Source organism: Jaculus jaculus, chromosome 6, assembly GCF_020740685.1.
Source record: "Jaculus jaculus isolate mJacJac1 chromosome 6, mJacJac1.mat.Y.cur, whole genome shotgun sequence".
NCBI lineage: Eukaryota > Metazoa > Chordata > Mammalia > Rodentia > Dipodidae > Jaculus > Jaculus jaculus.
The window spans coordinates 85051603-85076869 of NC_059107.1; the positions used below are offsets into that span (position 1 = coordinate 85051603).

General features: G+C 39.2%; 1 protein-coding gene across 2 annotated transcripts in view; it reads right to left on the bottom strand.

The window, feature by feature from the left end:
* The window catches only part of Adamts20 (ADAM metallopeptidase with thrombospondin type 1 motif 20), a 175948-nt gene that overhangs the window by 71277 nt on the left and 79404 nt on the right, over window positions 1–25267 (bottom strand). The window contains exons 12-19 of one of the 2 annotated variants that reach the window (XM_004668531.2): window positions 17314–17459; window positions 16003–16184; window positions 15767–15903; window positions 13657–13774; window positions 10296–10391; window positions 8364–8530; window positions 6750–6879; window positions 692–818 (exon numbers count right to left, since the gene is read on the bottom strand). In XM_004668531.2, the coding sequence (XP_004668588.2) occupies window positions 692–818; window positions 6750–6879; window positions 8364–8530; window positions 10296–10391; window positions 13657–13774; window positions 15767–15903; window positions 16003–16184; window positions 17314–17459 (1103 nt within the window). Of the gene's footprint in view, window positions 1–691; window positions 819–6749; window positions 6880–8363; window positions 8531–10295; window positions 10392–13656; window positions 13775–15762; window positions 15904–16002; window positions 16185–17313; window positions 17460–25267 lie in introns of both variants that reach the window. The other variant, XM_004668532.2, reaches the window with a different exon arrangement.

Consider the following 25267-nt stretch of genomic DNA (forward strand, 5'->3'; position numbering starts at 1 on the left):
CATTAGGCAACCTCAGTAAGTAGTTCTAAAGGCAGGCTTTTGTACATGCCTTTAAGCAACATCAAAGTATGTGTAAACTCTCATCCTTGCTGAAAGATTAAGTGAAATATTAATATAACCTGCTACAATGCAAAAATATTTTTAAATATTGGAAGTTGAGGTTATATGTTGTCCTTAGAATCATCAGTCTATTAACCAATCACAACACACACACACACATACACACAAACACATATACACTAAAAAATATAGAACTTTGGTTAGAAATCCAAACTTCTCTGGAATTATTAAGGACAATTAATGGATAAAATTAATAGATTTCAATGAAATCAATCTATATAATCTCAAATTCTCAAATATTACAGGTTCACCAGTTCAAAGGAAATTACTGAGTCACAGTATAAATCTATTATTTCAACACTTTAAACCATGGCTTTTCAGATTAGAGTTCACCTGGATTTATTTTACAGACTTAATTGCTTCCAAAAAATGTTGAGGCTTATACACTGATATTTATACAATAATGTGAGTAAAAAGTCAAATGGATCAACTGCCACAAATTAGCCAGTCCTGAGTCTTGAATGGCAGGGCGGAAGATGGACATTGGCACTAAGCTAAATGCCTGATGTCTTATCCACTGATTAGTTCAGTTGCATTGCGCACTGGCATGATAACATTACTTCTCTTTTACCTTAGTTCACAGTCTGTATTGCACCTTTCAGTCACAAACAAGGGGAGTGGCAAGTGGTCACAACTCTGATCAGACACAACCATACGGTCACTCTTACGTATGCAGACAACTTTTCTTCTATGAAGACCTTGACCCAATCAAAAAAAAATTAAAAATAAAAGGAAAAGATACATAAGTAGGGGTTCCATAATTACATAATTAATTACCCAAAAGGATTCAGCTAAGAAAGCAAAACGTTTCAATACCACATACAGGATATGGCAGTGCATTAACCTAGTCAGGATTTACTTTTGTTTGCTTTTTTGTGGTTGATTTTTTAAAGTAGGATCTCACTGTAGCACAGGCTGAGCTGAATCTCACTCTGTAGTCTTAGCTGATCTTGAACTCACAGCAATCCTCCTAACTCTACCTCTTAAATGCTGGGATTAAAGGCGTACACTGCCAAGTCCAGAAGGATTTACTTTTTTATTTGTTTATTTTTGTTTGGGGGGTTTTCGAGGTAGGGTCTCAGTCGAGCCCAGGCTGACCTGGAATTTACTATGTAGTCTCAGGGTGGCCTCAAACTCATAGCAATCCTCCTACCTCTGCCTCCTGAGTGCTGAGATTAAAGGCAAGCACCACCACCCCAAGCTAGAATTTACTTTTTATAAAGAAATGAGTCCTCAATGACTGAAGAATTTGCTAGTGAGGAGACAAAACCAAGGCGAGCCAGATATAGAGTAGAGAGAAATGCATCACTGCTACAAGGGAGAGATTGTTGGGGCAAATCTGAGGGTAGGAGCCAGTGACAATGCTGTATTACTGCTGTATCACTGCACCACATTATTTGCTTCCCCATTTTCTGTAAGAGAACTGCATACCTCTACTGCTACAGTGTCATGGTCACCTCCTGTAGGAGAAAAAGATTTCCCTGCCCATTGATATCGACAGTCAACTAACCAGAGGGGATGTGACCTAGTATAGTGGCAAGTAGCTCACTTGTCCTTTTCTGTCTGAGAATAGTATTGCCCAGACTGGGCTCCTCTTACAACCTGGAGTAATGAATGAAAAGGGTATACGCATGGTGGGAAACCAACTGCTTTTGATTTGGCTAACTGATCCCCTGAGTGGAACGGGACCCATAGCTGGAGCTGGGAAACAAGCCAGAACCATATCCAAACATGAGCCGGCTCTCCATTATCAAACTATCACCAATCCTGGGTTACAAGAGGGCCTACACCTATTAAATTCTCTATAAAAAAAAAAAAAGTAAGGGCTATCCCATTTTCTGGGTGCTAACTTTATTCTCCGTTGGAGAATCTGCTTCTCTTTTTCAGAAAGACGTAGATCCTAAGGAGAGAACCATCCCATCAGACCTCAAAAAGGTCCCAGTTGAAACTAAGAACAATTGGCGAAACAAGCAAAGGTGCTGTTTTCTTGGTGTACCAGATACCAGCACAAGGGTGAAGGAGATCAACACAGAGAACAATCAACTCCTACCAAATCAGATATCCAGAGACCCATAGGCCCCCAACACTTCATCACTTCATCACACCAAAAATGAACCCAACATGACTCAGGGAAATTTTGTGGAAGAGGGTGCAGAAAGAATGTCAGAGCCACACATTGGGTCATGATACACAGAGACATTTCTCCTACCCATAACTGTGGGCTAACTCCACAATGCATGACCCATATACCTCAACAAAGAGGGGCCAGGGTGAGGGGGTAGAACATGGATGAGCCTAATAATGGTACCAAATTGACTGTATTCACTAAGTATAAAACTAATTAATTAAAAAATGAAAAAAAAGAAAAGGGTATTGATAGATGGTTACAAGATTACTGGTATCACAGGTTTTGGTAGAAAGATGGCAGAATGGGAAGGCAAAGCAAGGCAGTATTCAGGGCTGTGAGCCACCTCTGTGTAGCACTGCAGTGGTGTAGCAAGGCCATCATTCATTACAATGTATAGAATTCATGACACAGAGTGAACTTTAATACAAAGTACCTGACAATAATGCATCAGAACTAGTTTATCAATTAAATACATGCACCAAACTAAAGCAACATGTTAAAACAACAGAGAATGGGAAAAAAGGGACAGAGGATGAGGAGGGAAGAAAGAGGGGGAATAGCCAAATTTTCTGTACTTTCTTTTGAATTTTTTGATAAAACTAAAGCTGACTTAAAAAAATAAAGCATATACTTTTAATTTTTTTTATCCTGGGCTGGATTGATGGCTTAGTGGTTTAGGCACTGCAAAGCCAAAGGAACCAGGTTTGGTTTTCCAGGACCCACGTAAGCCAGATGCAGAAGGTAGCACATGCATCTAGAGTTCATTTCAGTGACTGAAGGCCCTTACATGCCCATTCTCTCTCTCTCTCTTTCTGCCTCTTTCTCTCTCTCAAATAAATAAACAAATAAAAAAGTTAAAAATTGTCTTATCTATTTACTTGTGTATTGTGTTGCGGGGGCATACATGTGCCACTTTGTATTTACCTTTATGTGGGTGCTGGGAACTCAAAGCCAGGCCAGTGGGCTTTTAAGAAAGTGCCTTTAGGGCTGGAGAGATGGTTTAGTGGTTAAGAACTTGCCTGTGAAGCCTAAAGACTGCGGTTCAAGGCTCAATTCTCCAGGACCCATGTTAGCCAGATGCACAAGGGGGCACACACGTCTGGAGTTTGTATGCAGTGGCTGGAGGCCCTCGTGTGCCCATTCTCTCTCTATCTCTCTCTATCTGCCTCTTTCTCTCTCTCTCTCTCAAATAAATAAATAAAAATAAACAAAAATTGTTTAAGAAAAGAAAGTGCCTTTAACCACTGAACCCTCTTCACAGCCACAAAATCCATATTTTTTAAATGACATGGATGGAGATTAAAAGAACATTTGAAATATTTTCTTTAATCCATGAAGATGTGACAGCTGTTTCTTTGTAGAATAGCCATAGGAAAACTACACATGAGACCTGCTTAGTGGGATGAACTTATATCTAGCTATGGGAATCAAGCCAGATTCTCTAGAACAGGAAACCAATAGGATCCAGAGAGAACCTCCACCGCTCTCTAACTAAGAATGAATATATACATCAATATATCTTTCTAATGACTAGGCTTATCCTCTCTTACTCAAACTGTTCTCACTTTTGGTTGGAGAATCTTCTTTTTTTATAGCAGGGAAAGAATATGGCAGGGAACAAGGAGACATCAGTACACAAGAACAGAGAGCCAGGGTATGGGTCAGTCTATCTCATCTGCCTATGACCAGAAGTAATTACAGGGAAGCAGTGACATGAATACTACTTTCATGGCTAGTTTGAAAACCAATTCTAGAGAAATGGTGATAGACACACTGTGGTCACTCAAACCTCATAAAAAATACTGATTCAGAGTCTACAGGGAAAGAAAAGCTAAATCAGATCTCTATGTTGCCCATTAGGGCTTAGGAAGCATCATGGAAGAGGGGCCAGAAAGACTATAAGAGCCTCAGGGTGGGAGAGAGACTGCAGAGACTGACTGAGGCTTTGTTCCCTGCAAAGAATACCAACAACCCCACTGAAGACCCTCAGCAGTAGGGCAGGAGAGAGGTGGGTCCATGTGGGTAATATTGTTATCAAAATATTTTTATCATAAAATCAATAACTTTTTTAAAAAGTCACTTGAAAAGCATGTTTAACTTCAAATTCCAAAAGGTAGTTCATACTTATAGCATATGACATGGACTGGCCACATGTGGCCAGTAGTTACCCTGTTGGACAGCACACCTCTAGCAAAGGAGAGGCACACTGCAACAAAAAAAAGGCAATTAAGTAAACCATGTTCATGAAGAATGATGGGATTCTAGCCGACTTGATTCTGCACACCCCTGGCAAGTAAACTGTGTTCATGAAGAGTAATGGAATCTCAGCTCACAGATTCTCCTCACCCTCAAGTCCAAAACAACTTCCATTATTTCTTTCTCCTCTGAAGAAAGACTCCTCTCCTGCAGGGCTGTATACCCCAAGAAAAAAGATCTACTCCTCAAAAACATGAAAGGGCTACTCCTCGAAATGAGGCCCTCATTGACTGTTTAACCCACAAAGCACTTTGAATGAGTATTTTAGTACTTACTTAATATAAAGAAACAGCAAAACATCAGCAGACATTTTAGGAAGTCTCTAACACAGAGAGGTAATAAGAAATAAGACATAAAGATGGAACAGATATGTTAGGTCACAAAAGAAAAACTTAAAGGGTGTGATGATATGCTTAGAGACATAGAAGAAGTCATGGCATCCATGAAACAAAAGCAAGGTTTAGTAATAACCAAGATAATAAAATAAGAAAGTTGAGAGAAGTTAAAAAATAATTAAAAAAAACTCAGGGATGAAAAGATTGCTCAGTGGTTAAAGACACTTGCTTATAAACTTTGACATCTCAGTTCAATTCCCCCAGTACCCACATAAAGCCACTCACATGCATCTGGAGTTCATTAAAAATGGCGAGGCCCTGGCTTACCCATATTTACCCTTTATCTCTCTCTCTCCAAATATATATATATATATATGTGTGTGTGTATGTATGTGTGTATATGTGTGTGTGTGTGTATATGTATATGTGTGTGTGTGTGAGATAAATAAAATTATTCTTCAAATCCTCAATATAAGAGGTTGAACCTTCAAATTATGTAAGTTTCAGGAAGATGAACTAGAACAATTGTTTTGAGGGAATATCACAAACTTCAGTAACACTTCACTTCTCAAGATGAAGAATCTGTTTCCATGTGCTGGAGCGATGGCTTGGCAGTTGATGTACATGCCCATGAAGCCTAAGGACTGAGGTATAATTTGCCAGGACCTATATAAACCAGATGCAGAAAGTGGCACATGTGTCTGGTGTTTGTTTGCAGTGGCTAGAGGCCCTGGCATGCCCATTCTCCCTCCCTCCCTCCCTCTCTCCCTTCTTCCCTCTCTATCTGTCTTTTTCTCAAATAAATAAGTAAAAAAAATTTTTTTAAAAAAGAATATCTTTCCATGCTGGAGAGATCAGCACTTAAGGCACTTGATTCCCCAGTACCCACATAAAGCCAGATGCACAAAGTGGTACATGCATCTGGACTTCATTTGCAGTGGCTAGAAGCCCAAACACACCCATACTCTCATTCTTTCTGTCTCTCTCTCTCTCCCCTTACAAATAAATAAAATATTTTTTTAAAAAATGACCTGTTTCCAAATTGGACATATATAATAATTACATAGAAAATAGACAAGAAAGAACACCCATACCAAAGCACACTGAGCTATTTCATATTATAATTAAGGTGAGGTTCCACAAACTTTCCAGAACAGAGAATGCCCCAATACAGTACAAGAGATTGAAAATCAAGATAAAGAACCTGCCAAAAAACAAGGCTTTCCAAGTTCTGAAGAGAAAACATGCATTTTAGAATTCATACTAATTAAAGTATGGGTTAAGTATAAAAATAGAAAGAGACCACTTTCAGAAATGACATCTCCAAGACCACCATTCTTTCTCAGTAATTCCTTGAGACCTATGATTCATCCAGCACATCAAAAAGAAGAGTTCATGAATTGTAAAAACAAAACATAACAACAACAACAACAAAAAAGAATTTCCAGGATAATAGCAAAGAGATACTTCCATGATACGCACAAAACAAAGTTTAAAAAGCAAACAAGTTAATGAGAACATGAGCAAAGAGGGTCACCCCAAAAGAATCAGAAGAAAAAACAGTGTTTGCTATTTCAGTGATACTGGAGAGAGATGTTGCTAAGAAAAAAAATGTGTGTGAAATAGAGTGGGTAAGAGGGCTTGAACTACACTGGGAAACAGGAGGCAAGTTACAGCAATGCTGTGCAAATGCCAAAGGAAGAGAATGAAAATGGAAAAGGAAAGGCACAGTGATGGCAGTGTTCAATAACAGACAAAAAGTCTAAGCAATAGGAAAAGTAGGAAGAGAGATGGTAAACCTTTGTGTGCCTGCAAGTTCTGTGTGTGGAAACAGGGAAGATCCCACAACCACCAAATTCTACCCACATCCACAGTTAAACATTGGTCCCTTGCACTGAATACCAGAATACCTTGGCACATCTTCGTACAGTCTTGCCATGGTCCATATGGATCCCATGTAAAAAGATCCCTTCTGTCTTCCACAGGGATGTTGAAGGAATAGCGTACATCAGGGCTATACAAATTACCTACACATAATACCTCAATAAAAACAAAGAGAGATATGTTCATTTATAAAAGACACATTTGTAATACATGATTTTAAACTTGATAATAAATGCTAAGCACTTAACCAGCAGAGTTCATTAATGTGATTGCAGCTAAGTCTGCTACTGGTGGCGTCTGGGTATTTCCAGGTTCTTGGTGTCTTATTCAAAGAATTGAAGTGGACACAGCAAACAGTAAGAAATTTTATTGGAGGACAAAACAAACACACAAAGGGCAAGAGGATACCCTGCCCAAAAGCAGTAGGCTTCTTGAGTTAGACTGCCAAAAGCTGCAGACTACTACTGTTTGGCATGGTGGCTTCTTCCTCCTGCTCCCCTCCCCTCTCCCCATCCTCCTCCTTCCTCTCCTTCTTCTTTGGTGTTTGGTATATGTGAATGTGGTGTATGCACATGTGTTGTGTGTGCCTTGTGTGCAAACGTATGGAGACCAGTGGAGGACATCAGGTGTCCTATTTCACTCTTCGGCTTTATTTCTTTTTTAAATATTTATTTGATTGACTGATGAGGGATGGCAGGAGGGAGGGAGGAAGGGAAGGAGAGAGAGAGAGAGAGAGAGAAAGAACAGGAGTGCCAGAGCCTCTAGCCACTGCAAATGAACTCCAGATGCACGTGCCACCATGTGGTGTGGGTTCTGGGTAACTGAACCTGGGTCCTTAGGCTTCGTAGGCAAGCACCTAAACTGTTACGCCATCTCTCCAGCCCCCTTCCACTTTATTTCTTTGAGACAGAACCACTCACTGAACTTGGATTTTGGTGTTTGACCAGTGAATCTCAGAGACCCTCTTATCTTTGCCCACCTCAGCACTGGGGTTATAGGCATATATGGTCATATCAGGCTTTCTAATTTAGGTGGTGAGCATTGAACTCAGATCCTCATGTTTACACAGCAAGCATTCTTACCTAATAAGCCATCACCCAAACCCCCATGGGGCTTCTATTTATAGGGTCTAAGATAAGGAGGAGCTGGTTGTTAGGGAGTGTGGTTTGGGTGTTTTTGTTCTGGTTAACAGGCTTGGTTCACACAAACTTTTCTTTACTGTGCATGATTCATCTGATTTTAGTCACATGTATACCCAACTATGTACAGGCATAAAATGATGAATGGGGGATTTTCCCTAAAAGTTAATTCAGAGGACACACTTTGTTTTATAGCACATGCACCTTAAAACCGTCCAGGCTGGATCAGCTTCTGATCTCCTGACCCGAGATATAGCTCAGAACATGTTTGAATAAAACCAGGGTATCACCCAGAGATTACTAAGGGAGTAACTTATCCCTTTGTTTGGACTGCGGTCTAAGTGCAGCTTGATGCTGGTGAGGGTGTCAAGCTGCTAACAAGTTGCTGAGTGTATTGTTGGGAACAGGGATCTGTACTATTCCAGCCAAGCAACGTTCCTGGTTTCCAAGCTGCCCCAACGCTTACCTGTCTCAAGTCTCTCATGACTACTGAAAACTTACCTGCAAAACAAGTTCTTCTTCCAGCCGGTCAGTACTATTAATTCTTTCAATCGCATTGTTTGATCCACTGTATTCAAATATGGCTCCATGGATGTTGATTTCTTTTTTTGACATACTTACAACAAAATTTCCATTCAAAAGAAAATTCCCCTGGGTGTCAGATAATGCTGTAAAAGAGAAAATATAGCTTACAATTTTATAAACCTAGCCAAAATCAGAAATCAACTTTAACTTTTTAGATTCAAATTGTTTTTAGAATTTAATAAATTGTAGCAGACAGCTTCAGGGTCACTGAGATGAACTTTCAGACCAAGCACAGTTATGGAGGAAGGGATATTTATTGAAGCTTACAGATCCAGGGGAAGTTCCATAAAGGCAGAAGAAGCTGGCCTGCCTTCACAGGTCCAAACAGCGAGAGGAGCACAAGCCAAAAGCCACACAGCACAGCACAGCACAACACACTTCAGGAACTCCAGCTAGGCACACTTTGCATACATATCTTTAGACTGAAATCTCAAACAGACCACCACATCTTAAGATTCACCCAGTGACACTGCCTCCAGCCAGGTGGTTGCAGATGCAAAATACAAACTAATGAGGCATCTATTCAAACTACCACACAAATATAAAAGTAAATTAATATTAAGAACTTCAACTATATTGTACCATGGTCTTTAATCTACAAATAGGGAAACATCAGCACCACATTAACATTCGAAATTCACGGGATGAATTCATATCTAAGGTCATCCTCCATGAGACATGAAGCTTCCAGGAATATACAGGAAGTGGCAAAAAGGATAAAAAACCAGAGCCATGACAAAGGCAACAGCACACCTATCTCAACATCACTGGAAGGAGACAGAGAAGCCAAACTGGAATCCATAATTTCTGAAATTAGCTTTTCATAACAGTCACATTTCCAGTTATAAGTACATAGGCATATATTTCACATCTTAGGAATGTAAGGCAGATAAATCTTCACTATCAGCTATTAATTCCTACCTTCTCCAGTTTAGTGAATTATCACTAAGTATAAACTCTGTCTGAGACAGAGGAAAAGCTCTGTAAATAGTCTTTTCATGTTTGCCTTATAGAAAAATCCTATAAACCTGATCATTCTTTTCTAAAATTAAATTTAAAAATCATACTCTAAGCCGGGCGTGGTGGCGCATGCCTTTAATCCCAGCACTTGGGAGGCACAGCTAGGAGGACCGCCAAGAGCTCAAGGCCACCCTGAGACTCCCTAGTGAATTCAGGCTGAGCTAAAGTGAAACCCTACCTCAGACAAAAAAAAAAAAAAAAAAAAGTCTATACTCTTGATAGTAGCTAAATAAGAATATATCATATATATTCATTAATATCTGAAAATATAAGCAGGTATTCTCTCTCTTTTATTAATATTAGGACTTAAAAACTTATTGTAATGCCTTTGTTACTTAATTAATCTTTTTTAATGAAGCGAGGCATGGTGGTGCACACCTTTAAGCCCAGCAATCAGGAGGCAGAGTTAGGAGTATCATTGTGAGTTTGAGGCCAACCTGAGATTACATGGTAAATTCCAGGTCAGCCTAAGCTAGACAGAGATCCTACCTTGAAAAACAAACAAGTTAAAGAAACTAAACTATCTAATTCCAAAGAGTTCTATAATAAACATTAGAAAAAAAGAGAACGTTATTCCAAATACACATGAAATTTTAACTAAATACAAATATCGGCTATCTAAAGTTCTCTTAACAGAAAAAAACTGAAGAGGAGATTTACGGATATATTATATATATCCTAAGATATATATGCAAAGAGTAGATGTCCTAAGATAGTAGGAACTGAAATCGCTCAAGGGACTCTTGTCTTCCACGGATTTCCAACAACCACAGACCTCCATGAAGCTACATACAGATTACACATTGGCTGCTTACTAAACATGCTTACCAAGGTAATTGTCATCTTCTGGTTTTCCAGAATAGCTATGCTGAACAATTTCAATGTTTGTTGCTCCTGCTGGAATCTTTACAATGACATTATAACCTGAAATACAATTTTATATGTGTTAAATGTCACAAAAGCAGATGCTCTTTCAGTGATTGCTGGTAATTGATTAGAAGATATGAATGGCATCATCAGATATAATTTCTTTAACCTTTAAAATGTGATATGGTACACCTTAGCAAATTATGGAAGACTGAGAACAAAGTAGCTGCCCATAAACAAGGAACTTGAGTTTCTTTAAGTCCACCATTCCCTAGTAGTTTATTGCCTCTAAAATATTAAATATATGATAGAATGAAGGTAAAATTTGAGCATGTCAGATACTAACTACATACATTCATTTTAAGTTCAGTAATGCTTTTATATAAATACTTTTTACAGGGGAAAAAGTCATGTCAAATGCTATTCATAAATCCAGGGATAACAGTGGAATTACTACTACTGTAGTACATTCATAGAGACACATTAGCAGCAAATTTCATTAGTAAAAAGCAATAATAAAAACAGACTTTGGTGAAGGTGCTTCCTAAGCTTTGGGTTTATGGTATGACCAGCTAGAATTCTTATATTTAGTTCCCAAATTTTACATTACTTTTTAAAATCTAACAGTATCTGTCATGAGAAAAGTATATAACTTACTAGAGTAAAATAGAAGTATCTTTCTTGTATGAGACCAAATTCAGCAATATGGTATTTCTACCATAACAAATAAACATCAAGAATCTGGGGAGTTGGCTCAATAGATCAAGCACTTGCTACACAAGCATGAAGAGCTAAGCTCAAATTCTGAGCACCCATATAAAAACTGGGTGGGCATGGAAGCCTGCAAGTAACCCCAGTGCTCAGGAAGCAGGCATAGGGGATCTCTGGAACAAGCTTATTAGGCTAGTGAATTAATGAGATCTGGGTTCCATAAAAAACCATGTCTCAACTAATAATGTGGAAAGCAGACTGATTCCCTGGCTTCCACACACCAATACTCACATACAGATGAACATACATGCATGCATACCACACACACATACACATAAAAAAATACATTCAACAACAAAAAGTGATTTCCTGACACTAAAACCCCTCATATTACATGGTGTCCAAATAGCCTCAGGTAAAGTAATTCATTATGCTTATGACATCATTCCAGGTTTTTCCTTGTCATTTTCTTAAGATTCTCTCAATTTAATGAATAAATAATTTGCAAATTTTCTTATTAAATTTAACAATAGTGAATAAATACTTCAGAACTTGAAGAGTTCTAATTTAAGAGGATGTTAGTTTTTGAACAATGTTCTTTTTCTTTCTTTAAGGCATAACAATTTAAATATAACAATGATGACCCTATTTATCATACTAAAATGTGTTAGTTGCAGGTTGTGGATCTTCAAGACTTCTTTTTTAATCCATTTTCACTGTAAGGCATTCCTAACTTCCTCCATGATTTATTCTTTGGTACTCCAGTTTTTTGTTTGTTTGTTTTTGTTGCTGTTTTTCAAGGAAGCAAGCCTAAAGCAATGAAAAGGTAACAAGGCAAAGGCAGCCACCAGGAGGCAGTCTGACAAGTGTTATTCAGTCCATGACAAGGACTTTAATTGGTGATTAATTCACAATACAAGTGCAAAATTAAAATATAATCTGAATTTTATATATGTAGTTTTGTACTGCAATTTTTTAGAACTCTGGAAGTCTTCACTTTAGTAAAAAGTCTGTAACTATGGAACACTGGTTATAGATAGAAATCTAAATGTATGTGGTATAATGAGGATCTATTAGAAAATAGTGTGTCAAATCATTTTGTAACTATCATCACACAACCAGTATATCACATATTAAATGTACCATAATTTCTCTACAGATAGGAATATAAATTTATAGTTCTGTTCTACTTTTCTAATTGAAATAGTTAATAGTACCAACATATGCTAAAACTTGGAAACAAAAGTTTCATATAAAACCTAATAAATACATTTTGACTTTTTAAAAAGATAGTTTTTTTTTGTATTTAGCAGAGAGGAAGGGGGGGGCAGAAAGTGTGTGCATGCCAGAGCCTTCAGCCACTGCAAATGAATTCCAGACACATGTGCCACCATGTACATCTGGCTTATGTGGGTCCTGGGGAATTGAACCTAAGTCCTTTGGCTTTTCAGGCAAGTGTCTTGACCACTAGGCTATTTCTCCAGCCCAAATTTTTACTTTTAATGGAAAGTGTTAAAGGTCTCTTTAATTATCATTAAAAGAATGTTTCTTTTCCAGATAAGTTTTACAATGGAAAATGCCTGAGGTAGTTTGTTAATTTTTAGTAAAAATCAATTTCTGGCCAAATATATACTATATCTGTTAAGGACATATTCTTGAAAAATCAAGAGTCATGACATTTAACAGCTAACTGTTAAGTTAACAGTTCCATCCTGTACCTTCCATCAACATTTTAAACACAGTGTTAGTAAGAAGCTGAGCATATTGACTAGGTTATACCCTTCTGCTCAAAACAAGAGAGTTCAAATAATAAAAATAATTTAAAGCAGGCTGGAGAGATGGCTTAGTGGTTAAAGCATTTGCCAGCAAAGGCAAAGGACCCAAGCTTCATTCCCCAGGACCTATACAAGCCACATGCACAAGATGGCGCATTTGTCTGGAATTCTTTTGAAGCAGCTGAAGGCCCTGGCACACCCATTCCCTCCCACTTTCTCTCTCTCTTTATTTGCCTCTTTTTCTTTCCATCTCTCTCAAATAATTGAAATATATAAATAAATAAAAATTAAAAACTTAAAAAGAATTGAAAGCAAGTTCCTAAAAATGTTATGAATAAATACATTTTGAATTACAAGAAAATTACTAAAACGTCTTTATATTTGTAGTAGTAAGTACACATCATGGTCAAGTGCCGCTAAATTTAAGGCATTATTCTCATAAATGCATTTAATACTTTTGTAAAAACTAGATTTAAGGGTACATGTGACAAGTTTTAATTTTCATATGCTTTGAAACTTCTAGTTCCAGCCTCTGTGCATGCATGAACCTGCCACCATGGAGTGCTACTTCTCTTTGCCTCCTCCCAGGATGGACAGAAATACCTCTGCAAAAATATACCTTTCCTTCTTTACGCTGTTCCTGTCAGATATTCTGTCACAACAATGTAGAAAGTAACTAATACACCCCCAAATGGAAATTTCTTATCAGCTAAAGGCAAATTTTCAAAATTCTGCACTAAGTGTTAACAGAACCCAAAACAATACAAAAAACTGCTACTATGCCTTTATTATACATTATCTCAAATAAAAGGTATTGAGGCAAGCACAAAGCTTACCATAATGGGCACTACTGAAGACACCTGCCATTGTCTGACATGAAGAGTCATCTCCACCACACACGCCACATTTGTCTCTCTTGGCCTTGGAGTTTAACACGTGGTCACAGCCTGCTTGCTTTAAAACACAATTATTATAATCCATGTCACAAAAGTGACTAATTATGAGAACAATACTTAAATAGTACAAAATTCTCTTCACCAAGCTGATTTCAATTAAGAGGGGTTTTGGTGGAACAGGAGTCTTTCACAGTATCTATGATCTTGCTGTATATCAGGATTTTTACAAGTGTCTCCACACAGCCTACAAAGCAGCATCTTTCAAAAGGGAAACCATATCAAATAGAATTCCATCCAAAAAGACAGAATTACAAATTTTCTGAATTAATATCTTTGAAATAATAATTTGGGATCTATATGGTAACTCTGACAGTGACTTCCATATCCATTACCATTTAAAAACCACTCTTTAAAGAAATATTATTCAAACAGACAAACACATGATTAGGTAAGTAATGCAGCAGGATACTCCAAAAAAGATGTTGTTTGTAATTCTTCTAAAATATGATTATAGAACTCTTAAACACTTGAAAAACAATTTCTCCAAAATTAATACCCAGCATAATATATGTTTGTTAAAAGAATGAATAAATAAAAGTCAAGGTTCTGTCCTAGGGAATCAGAGAAAAGCATAGGTCTACTCCACAGGTACATCCTCCTTCATGCAGTAGCTTGCAGCTCTTTGGACCACACCTCCAAAAAGAGGGACCAGAAGAGAAAATCTCACATGCCAGGGGAATTTTTTTTTTAATTTTTATTAACATTTTCCATGATTATAAAATATATCCCATGGTAATTCCCTCCCTCCCCACCCCCACCAGGGGAATTTTTTGATGCATAAGGCAAATCTTTCCAAAATAAAAACTTTACCCAAGTATCTTCAGAAGTTAGGCCACATCAGAATGCTCACACCATCTTCATTATATACTTTTTCATTTTCACTTAACTATGCTGCTCCTTAGATAACACCTAAGTTCCTTGGAACAGCACATAATCTTTTCAAAATATTCTAAGCTACATCTACTGTATATGTCATCTCTTTGAACATCCCCTTTGGGTGAAAGGTTTTTATCACCTGGGTAACAGGTAGTGGATGCATATTTAGTTATAAGGAGATGAAACTGGTCCTAGTAAGTTCCTCTCAAACCACAGGCAAGAGTTTATAGCAATTATCTCAGCAGCAACCTGGTCTTAATTTTCAGATTCAAACTGCAGCCTCAAGATCCCATCAGTAGTGTTGTGCTTCAGTGCAGGTCTCTCTTGTTGAGAATCCTGCTAAATGGCCCACCTAGCTTCTATCTTCCCCTGTCAAAGATATTCTGGAGATTACAATATCCAAGGCCAACCACATATCTCTATCTCCCTCTCCCTGTCTCTCCCTGACCTTCTCCCACCTCCCTACTCCCTCCCTCTCCACATCAAACTCTCATGTGACTCTCCAAGGAGGTCAGATTGAAAGTCTCTATCACAAGGTTTATTAGCCCAATTCCAAGCCCAGTACTTGCACTTAAATATGTGAGCCAGCTTGCTGTCTTGCTGCTTCCTCCAGCCGCTGTGGCAAGATGTAGTGCTTGGCCTATACTCTGTCATGCCATGAAACTTCCCTCAAAACTATAAGTCTGCCTCTGGTCAGTGCATTGTCCAGGCAATGAGAGTAATACTGCCCTTGAGTCCAACTTTCCTGCTTTTTAGGGAGCTGACCACAATGTAATGGTGATTCTGAGTACCATGGCAAAACAAAATTGTCCATCTCAGTGCTTTATGAGTCACTTTTTTGTTTTGTTTCTAAGACAGGGTCCCACTGGCCTTCAACTAGTGACCCTCCTGACTCAGCTTTCTGAATGATAGAATTATGGATGTGAATCACCACACCCAGAGAAAGGCACAGTAACAAATCGAGCCATACTGCTATTGGTAGCTTGATATCAGGGGTCCTTGCTTGGAATTCATAACAACAATTACATTCAGAAGAAACAGAAGTAACACCTGGCTAGAGAAACATCATTCTTACAGCTGCTTTGAACAGAAGAGAAACATAAAGCCTACCAACCCGACAAAGGCCTTGAACACAGATGTCATTAGTCTCAGTCCCACAAGGAGTACCATCAGCAACCCTGTCCTTCAACTGGTAGAAGCTAGTGGTCCCAGCAACACGACAGTAGAGTTTACAACGATCTTTTATGGCAACTGTAAGAAAGAAAATGTCATATTTTCGGTGTGGAACAAAAAGGCTATGTGTCTGTCTATCACAAAACATTTTTATATCTAGGAAATACCATTACTTACTCCCACTGTACTTTGGAAGCCACCTCACATTAGGGGGAAGACCATTGATGTTGAAATGTTTACCATCAAAGTCAGAGCACTGCTTCTCTCGAAAGTCTCGCTTGCCTTTTGGACATGAATCAGTATTACATGATCGAAATTTCATCCTGCGGCCCACACAGTACTTTCCTCCGTTTCTTGGCCTAGTCAAATTTATTACATTTTAAAGCACATCAGTACAGTATTGCTTCTCCTGGTCACGTTTATAACTGTCCTTTTCTCTCCAGGATCAGAAAAGACACTGACATCATGCTGACACTTGTCAAAATATAAGTAGGTAATAGAGGTTTTAAGCAAATCTCTGGCTAATGATCTTAAACATATCCACCCTAAGGTGAACAGTGAGACCTGGAAGGCAGAATTGAATCTCAGTCCTGACAAGAATAACAAGAAACTATTGATGAAATTTTGTTTTAAAGCTTCAAAAAAAAAAGTTTGTTCACTTTCTGGAAAAAAAAGACTTGTAGTAAGGCACAGAAAAGAACAAAGGCAGACATAAATCATGCTGAAAAGGAAATATGTACCTATCATGTGCATGACCTATGCATGTCTACCTGTCACTCTTTCAACTTATACTAGGAAACAGTCTTCAGAATAATTGTAATATGGAGATGTTTAGTATAGCTTACCTCTACTAAAACTCCAATGAAATACTACGTTTTATTTAGAGCATCATATTTCTATGAATTAAAAATGCTTTTTGAGACATCACAGAAAGAACACCACATTGCTTACCCACTTACACATTATATATGCAATAAAAGTATTCATATAAAATCTTTATGGGCTCTCTAAGCTTTTGTAAGTAGCAATAAGAGGAGAGAGATGTTTCATGGCATCAGCTAGACAATGATGCATCTACAACATGAGAAGCAGAGAAAGAACATGTGACATAAAACAATATACAGCTCATCTGAACTACATATTTGCTCCCAGAGAGCCAAAGTGAAGGATCTCTGGCCAGTTGTTTGAAACCAATAAATGTGAAAATGTCTGATTTTTGTTATTTGTTTCTTGAATTTATACTACATCAGAAAACAAAAATGATGAATAGTTCTGTCTCAGTTCAATTATAAAAGTTAATTGAGTTGATTGTTTCTAAAAGTCTGAATTTAAAGACAAATTAAAGCAATGTGGCTTAAGTATTCCACAAGTTTTCTGAATCTCAGAAACTTACAGACTGAACTCCAGGTTTAGAAGTAAATGAAAGTGATGATTACTCTCTGGTACCTTGAGACAATCTTAATTTACAGTGAAATTAAAAAGACATACTCAGGACGATTACAGAGTCTTGTTGTGCTTTTGATTCCACCACCACAGGTTCTTGAACAAGAACTGTAAGGCCCCCAAGGTCCCCATTCACCATCCACAGGACGAGACTCCATTTCTCTGTTTACACACAGCCCATGGTGGCAATGCTATGAAAGTGAGAAACACACAGACAGAAATGGTGTGTGTATTGAGTTAAGAACATCATAATTATAATAGACACACAGGAAGAAACGATCTGTGTATATTGGTAGAATATCACAATAACTATGACAGCAGCATAAAGATGAATAGAGGAAAAACTATAAACAATTTACACAAACTCCTTAACTCAGAAGTGAGACTACATTTGATACTAACTAATGAGTAAGTACTGCTTAATTATTGAGTAACCAAGACATGTGAATTTCAAAAACAAAGTGACAGTTGTCTTGCTTTTGAGATTTAGAATGCTATTAGGCATAAAGGGAATATTAAAGGGCAAAATGAAAACATTCTTTAAAAATAGCAAATATTAGGTTTTGTTTTTTTTAAAACTATATGTTTCCTTGCTTTCATTTTATACTCCAAACTATCTATTCATTCTTCCACTCCTTGAGATACTGTTTTAGTTATCCCATCCAACATTGCAAATGGAAGACCATGCTTCTTACTTCATCAACAAATGGATGTTGTACTAGGGAGATGGCTCAGTGGCTAAAGGTTCTTAGTTTCAAAGCCTTTTAGCTTGTGTTTGATTCCTGAGTACCCACGTAAAGCCAGGTGCACAAAGTGGTACATGCATTTGGAGTTTGTTTGTAGGTAAACTTCACTCCCTTGAGGGGAAATTTCATCATGGTGGTAAAAGCATGGCATGAGCAGGAAACTGGCTCACATTTCTCATATCAGCAGCAGAGAGTAAGGGGAATTAGGTAGTCAATGAGCAAAAAGAGAATCGCCAAAGAGAGAATATAGAGCCTGCCTTCTTCAGCAGCATTAGACTTCAGAGTCTGATCCAGTCTAGCCAATTAGCTCTCTTGCCCCCATCTCCTGAGCCAGCCCCGGAACTCAGACCAATCAGATCTCTCTCAGGCTCACCTGAGCCTGAAGGTAAAACCTACCACAATAAGATTATAAATAGATCTTTATTAGGTAGACAAGGCCCCCTTTTTGGCTTTTCACCTCTTCTGAACTTCCAGGTCCCTGCTCTGATAAGGTCCCCTCATCTCAGTCCAGTTAAACTGAGACTTGGGGAAGACCTTAACACCTACTCCCATGTGGGCTCCCTACCCCCTGCTGCCTTCCACATGATGGGAGCTCTCTGTACTTTTATCCTCTTTCCTTCTCCTAATCTAATAAAGCCTCTCTTATCCACAGACCCGATGGTCTATGAATATTAATTCTTTACATTTGGAAAACAAGAGTAAGACATACCCCAAATTTATTGGCAAGGAGACCCAAAACTTCCATTACAAGAAGTAATAGCAAGAGTGAGATTTTGAACACTCAATAGGCTAGATTAATAAACCCCAGGGTCCACTTGGAATAGCCAGCAAGATTCAACCTCCCAAAAGCTTCCCAAACTGTCACCATCTGGGGACCAAGTATTCAAAATACACCAGGCTATGGAAATATTTCATTCAACCCACCATACTATGCCACAGAGGCAATGTTTTTGTACATCAAACGCATTATTACATCACTTTAATTTCTTTTTTATTAGTATGGACATACTCAGTATATAAATAGCACATGTTGGTACCATCCTTACCCTCATCCCTGCCCTCCCCTCCAAAAGGACCCTATTCATTGGGGATGATGGCTATCCCCATGGGGATACATTACTTTTAAAATCGACCTCAATCAAGTTATCACAACAGGGGCAGAATGTGGCCAGATTCTTTATCAGAACATCATATGAACTGCCTCTATACCAGGACCCAAATAGAGACCTTGTACCCCTCTGAAATCTTATAGATCAAGCCTCCACATTTTTCTCAGCATCTGAGTTTTACAAGCTTCTACCAGAAAGGCCTATTAAGCTTTGCTTAAAGAATTATAAGGCTGTTCTAGTCTAAAGTCCAAAATCCTTCAATATTCATGAAAGGATGGTCCCAAAGCCTACAAACTACATAGTCAAGTTTATCACAGTAATAGCCCCATGTCTTGGTACTAATTTTCTGTATCATTACTTTGTCATTTGTGAGACAAAATATCCAAACAAAAGCAATTTACTGTTGGGAGCTATGAACCAACCTCAGCCATATTAACAGAAACCACCATATACCAAGTTAAGTTTCTACTTCCTTACCTAATATTCAACTACCAGAAACAAAGACTGCCATGTAGCAAGTTAAGTTTCTACTTCCTCACCTAATATTCAACTACCAGAAACAAAGGGATCTACGCTTGGCTGACTACTCCCCCATGCTGCCAGTAGCTGATGAAGAAACAAAGGCATTGCAGCTTAACCAGTAACTCTGTGATCTTTGGCCTGATTATGTGCCCTTCTACCTACAACCTTATATAAACCTACATGTAAGAATAAACTCTCGAGGCCTTGACAAACACCTAGCATGGTCTCCTTCTTATGTCTGTTTGCCTTCTCCCACTCAGGTTAACTTCCCCTCGGGACCTTGTTCAACTCCCCACTGGCCAGGGCAAATGGCATCCAAACATGGGGTATGCGATACAAAGTGTGACCTGGACGTCGCTCGAGTGGATGGCCATCGCAGCCATTGCGCCGCCACCCCACAGGTGGGTGAGTGAAGGTCTGCATAGAGATCACAGGCAATCCACCTGTAATACAGATCTGCACTGTGATCACCACAGAAAAAAATTCGCCTGTGATACAAATCTGCTAAGGTAAGACAATCGACGAATTCTAGGCAAACCATTTAAAGACTATTTAGTCAGATTTGCAAGACACAAGAACTGCGGGATTTCTTTGTTGCTTTTTGTAAACTTCTTTTCCTTCTTTTACTTTCAGTTGGTGCCATCGCGTGGAATTGCAACAAAGCGACAGGGCAACTGAAGGCTCTTGGCCACAGCTACCCTCTGGCATTGGCTGAAGGCCCCTAGCTCCCTGTGCAAATCCCAACAGCCCGTTCAGGCATTGGCAAAGACATCTAGCCTCTCTTCCTACCAATGAACCTGGTTACACAACAGCCAGTAAATGCCCTTAGGGAGACTGCCAGATTCTTAAATTTGTGGACAGGCTTGCGTCAGGCCCACTGGGGAAACCCCCATGCCGGTTCTCCAACTGGGAACGTTGCCCTCTGGGCTTGCTGTTTCTCGTCTTTCTTTTTCTATCATGGGATAGACCGTAAGTAAGCAGGAAGTTTTTATCCAGGGACTTAAAGACTCCCTCAAGATTTGTGGGACAAAAGTTAAGAAAAAAGACCTTGTTCACTTTTTCCTCTTCTTAGAAGATTTATGCCATGGTTTCCCCAGGAAGGTACCATTGATGAAAAAAGATGGGGGAGAGTGGGAAATTGTATAAAAGACTACTATAAGACTTTTGGCCCTGAGAAAGTCCCGGTTCAGATCTTCTCCTATTGGAATTTAATAAACGATGTCCTAAAGATTCACCAGTACCAACCAGACGTTTCAAAAGTTGTTAGGGATAGAGAATTCTTTCCTAAAAAAACCTTAAACCTAGTCAGAACCCTCCCATTCATAAACTAACTCCCTGCCCTCAAGATCCCTGTGCAGCAGCAGCTGCAGCGGCTGCAGTTTACTCCCCCAAACCACCTCACCCTCCAGGCAGACATCACGGCAGCAGTCCCATTGCAAAGGCATTGGGCAGGACAAATGGTCCCCTTTCGCTGTACCCTTCTGTCATTGTTCCTATACCCAGAGATGACCCACATGACCCACCTGCACCTAAATCTATTTATCCTATTCTGTCCAAATCTACAGTTACCCCTCCCCCTAATGCCCGTCTTTCCCCAGGTGAGGAATCAGAGCTAGAGGGTGCGGCTGCCAGATATCATAATCCTGACTGGCCGCCTCCTAAGGCGCCCATAGCAGACCCTCCACCTTATCTTTATAAGCCTAAGCCACGTTACTTCTATGCCCCTGTAACCCTCAATTGTGATTTAGAAAGTCACTTGACAGGTGACCTGCCAACTTTCCCAGGAAGCCCAATCACTAAAAACTGTCCTTACAGTTAAAAAAGAAAAGGCTGCTTCTTCAGAGGCATCCTGGCAGTCCTGGAGACCCCCTTCCCCCTTCAGGTAGTCAGAATCCTTGGCCTCCCGGCAGTCTTCTTGGCCATTACCTCCACGTGTACTAGATCAGACCCCTGGGGAGTGCTGGGAGTAAGGCAGGGCTGATCTAAGGTGATACAAGGCCCACCCAGCCACAACAGCACACCAAAAAGCGGCAAGAAAAAACAGAGGTCACATTTAACTATAGCCTATAAAGAACTAAAGTTTTACGTAAAAAAAGTGTCAACTTTGTTACATGATATCATAAATATAATTACTAAATTTATGTTCTAAGTCAACTTCAACTTTCATAGAGGATTATTAAAAACAACAGAATTCTCTCTAAAGTGGTAACTTATAATTTGTCAGGTATTAAAAAAAATAATTGTAATGTACTTAAAAGGAAGAGACAACTGACCTGACTTCTTGGCCAGCCTGCCTCAAGATAGCAACAATATTTGCCTTAGTTTAATGTCTTATTGGTATTAATGACATAAAGTTGTCTTTAGACTACTCACTTATTAGTGAGTAATGGTATTAATTAATTTGGTGTAGTTTTTCATAATAGCCTTATAAGAAAGGTGGTTAATAATGGGATAAGATAAATTGATTGAAGGAACTGGGAAGAAATTTTTCAATGTTGGGACATAGAATGCTTGTTAGAAATGCCTTTTGAGTAGGACTTCGATGAGAATGTTAAAGTATGTGAATAAAGATGTGCGTGTACAGGAAAGAATTTTCAGGCTAAACCTAAATGTCATGCCTAAAGTTAGAGATTTTTCAACTATTTACAAACTTAAGGATACTCTGAAAGTTTTATATAGGGACACAGTCTTAATCCAAATTCATTTTATATTAGACATAGGTGATACCTATGCTAGGTGGGTCACATAGTCATAAGTACAGATGTAATTAGAGGTTTAACCAGGTTAAACATAGACAAGAGTCTATCACCTTGTGTTATGCAAATGGGTAAATTTGCTATGTACTTCAGAATAGGATAAGAAATATCAGGATGCTTATCGCTCTGCTCTGTAATTTCATTTTTTTCTTGCTTTCCAACATATGCTACTTAAATTCATGAAAAGCTGGACCCTGAAAAAAAAAACGGATGGAACCCCCTTTATCTCAAACCCCATGCAAGTTTAAGCCATGTGTCCCCCAGACTCAAGAGATTAAACCCTTGTTTGACATCCTCAAAGGAGACCCAGACCGTGCCTCCAGCCGCTCATTAACGGCACCCGCCCTAGAGGCCCTGAAGATAATGGAGGCTGCAATTCTGAGCCAAAGGGTCACTTTAATCTCTTATGAGAAGCCTCTTTTCCTTGTCATTTGTGCCACTGACTTTACACCCACTGGGGTGTTCTGGCAGGAGGTGCCCCTCTTCTGGGTCCATTTACCCGCTTCACCACTCAGAGTCCTTACCCCTTACACCTCATGGGTGGCAGGGTTAATAAAAATTGGACGTGATCAAAGCAGAAAAATATTTGGTAAGTACCCTGATAAAATCATTCTACCCTACTCCACTTGCCAACTACAATGGTTAATACAAAATGATGATGAATGGGCAATATCTTGCACCTCTTTTCAGGGATCCCTTGATAACCACTACCCTGCTAACAAACTTCTCCACTTTCTGAGAATTTAGCATTTGTTTTTCCTATATTAACCTCTCCCCCACCCCTTCCCCATGCCCCCCTAATTTTCACTGATGGCTCCTCTAATGGAGTGGCAGCCTTCACCGTAGACAATCAAACCCCTTCCCTACAATCCCCATTCCACTCTGCTCAACTGGTGGAACTTTTCGTTGTTTTAAAGGTTTTTCAACAACTTCTAAATACCTCCTTTAATCTGTATACTGATAGTGCTTATATTGCTCAATCCATCCCCCTGTTAGAAACTGTGCCATACATATAACCCACCACAAATGCTACTCCTCTGTTTTTCTCCATCCAGCAATGCATACATTCTAGGCAACATCCTTTTTATATAGGCCATATTCGTGCTCATTCTGGACTCCCTGGGCCTCTAGCCACAGGCAATGCCATGACTGACAAAGTCACCCAATTTGCCTTCCTTGTTAAGCTTGATCCTGTGGCCCAGGCTAAAGCAGCTCACTCTGTACATCATCTTAACACTCAAACCTTGCATCTTCTTTTTTAAATCACTTGGGAACAAGCTCGCTAGATAGTCAAACAATGCACAAACTGTGTCACCCTCCTACCCGTTCCCCACTTAGGCGTGAATCCTAAAAGTTTAATTCCCAATGAAATCTGGAAAATGGATGTAACACATGTTCCCTTATTTGGTAATCTTAAGTACCTCCATGTTACTGTGGATACCTTTAGTGGATTCATTTTTGCCAGCCTCCATGCTGGAGAAGCTTCAAAAAATGTCATTGCTCATGTACTCAATTGCCTTGGTGTCATGGGAAAGCCCCAAATTATTAAAACTGATAATGGTCCTGGATATACTGTAAAAAAATTCCAAAATTTCTGTCATCAACTACAAATTAAACATATTACAGGCACACCATACAGTCCCCAGGGTCAAGGAATTGTTGAGTGAGCCCATCAAGCTATTAGACATACCCTCCAAAAGTTAAAAATGGGGGATTTATATCCCATCAAAGACTCTCCAAGATATATCCTTCATCATGCCTTGTTTATCCTAAACATTTTAACCCTCGATACTCAGGGAAATTCAGCTGCTGATCACTTTTAAATTTTTTTTTTTAATTTATTTGAGAGTGACAGACACAGAGAGAAAGACATATAGAGGGAGAGAGAGAGAATGGGCGCGCCAGGGCTTCCAGCCTCCGCAAACGAACTCCAGACGCGTGCGCCCCCTTGTGCATCTGGCTAACGTGGGACCTGGGGAACCGAGCCTTGAACCGGGGTCCTTAGGCTTCACAGGCAAGCGCTTAACCGCTAAGCCATCTCTCCAGCCCTGATCACTTTTAAAAATACACAAATACAAAAAATACTTTTGCCAAAGCCATGTGGAAAGAACCTTTTACTTTAAAATGGAATGGCACAGACCCAGTACTCATTTGGCCTGAGGATCAGTATGCTTGTTTGACACCAAAGAAAATGCTGTGATATGGCTGCCAGAGAGACTTGTAAAACAGGCTGATGACCCTCCAATGACATCTCACATATCCAGAGAAAAACACTTCCCTGAGAAACTCTCCTTTTTTTCCTAATAGGACAAAGCTGGAAGGACCTCTACTTATCTTAATCCTCTTACTCACAATCAGACCCATTATTATAAATAAAATCATGTCTTTTGTACGTCAACAGATTGAAGCCATTAAGATGCAGCCTTTACAGGTCCATTATCATAGACTGGAGCTGGCGGATCAAGGCGAGGTGTTGCCACTGAAGACCTACCACCTGCAGCTGTCACTATCCCTTGATCTTACATTCTGTACTCATTTATTATACTACATACATTCTGTACTTATTGACTATACTACTGTCCTCTACACCTCTGCTATTTCTGTGGTGTACCTGCCTTATGGCCAAATAGCTACCCCTCCTTTAGGAGCTGTATAGGATTCAGACAAATGCATATCGACTCACAATAAAGTGAGTGCGATATGGGCACCAACGTGGGTGCGAGGCAAAGCACTGCAAGGTAAGGTCCCTTTCTGACCACTTCTGTATTCCCTGAGAGAAAAACCTGACTTATGTGGAGGTTGGTACCATAACTGTTATCACTAAGGCCGTGCCTCACTCTCTGGCCGCATAGGCCCTGCCTCCCCT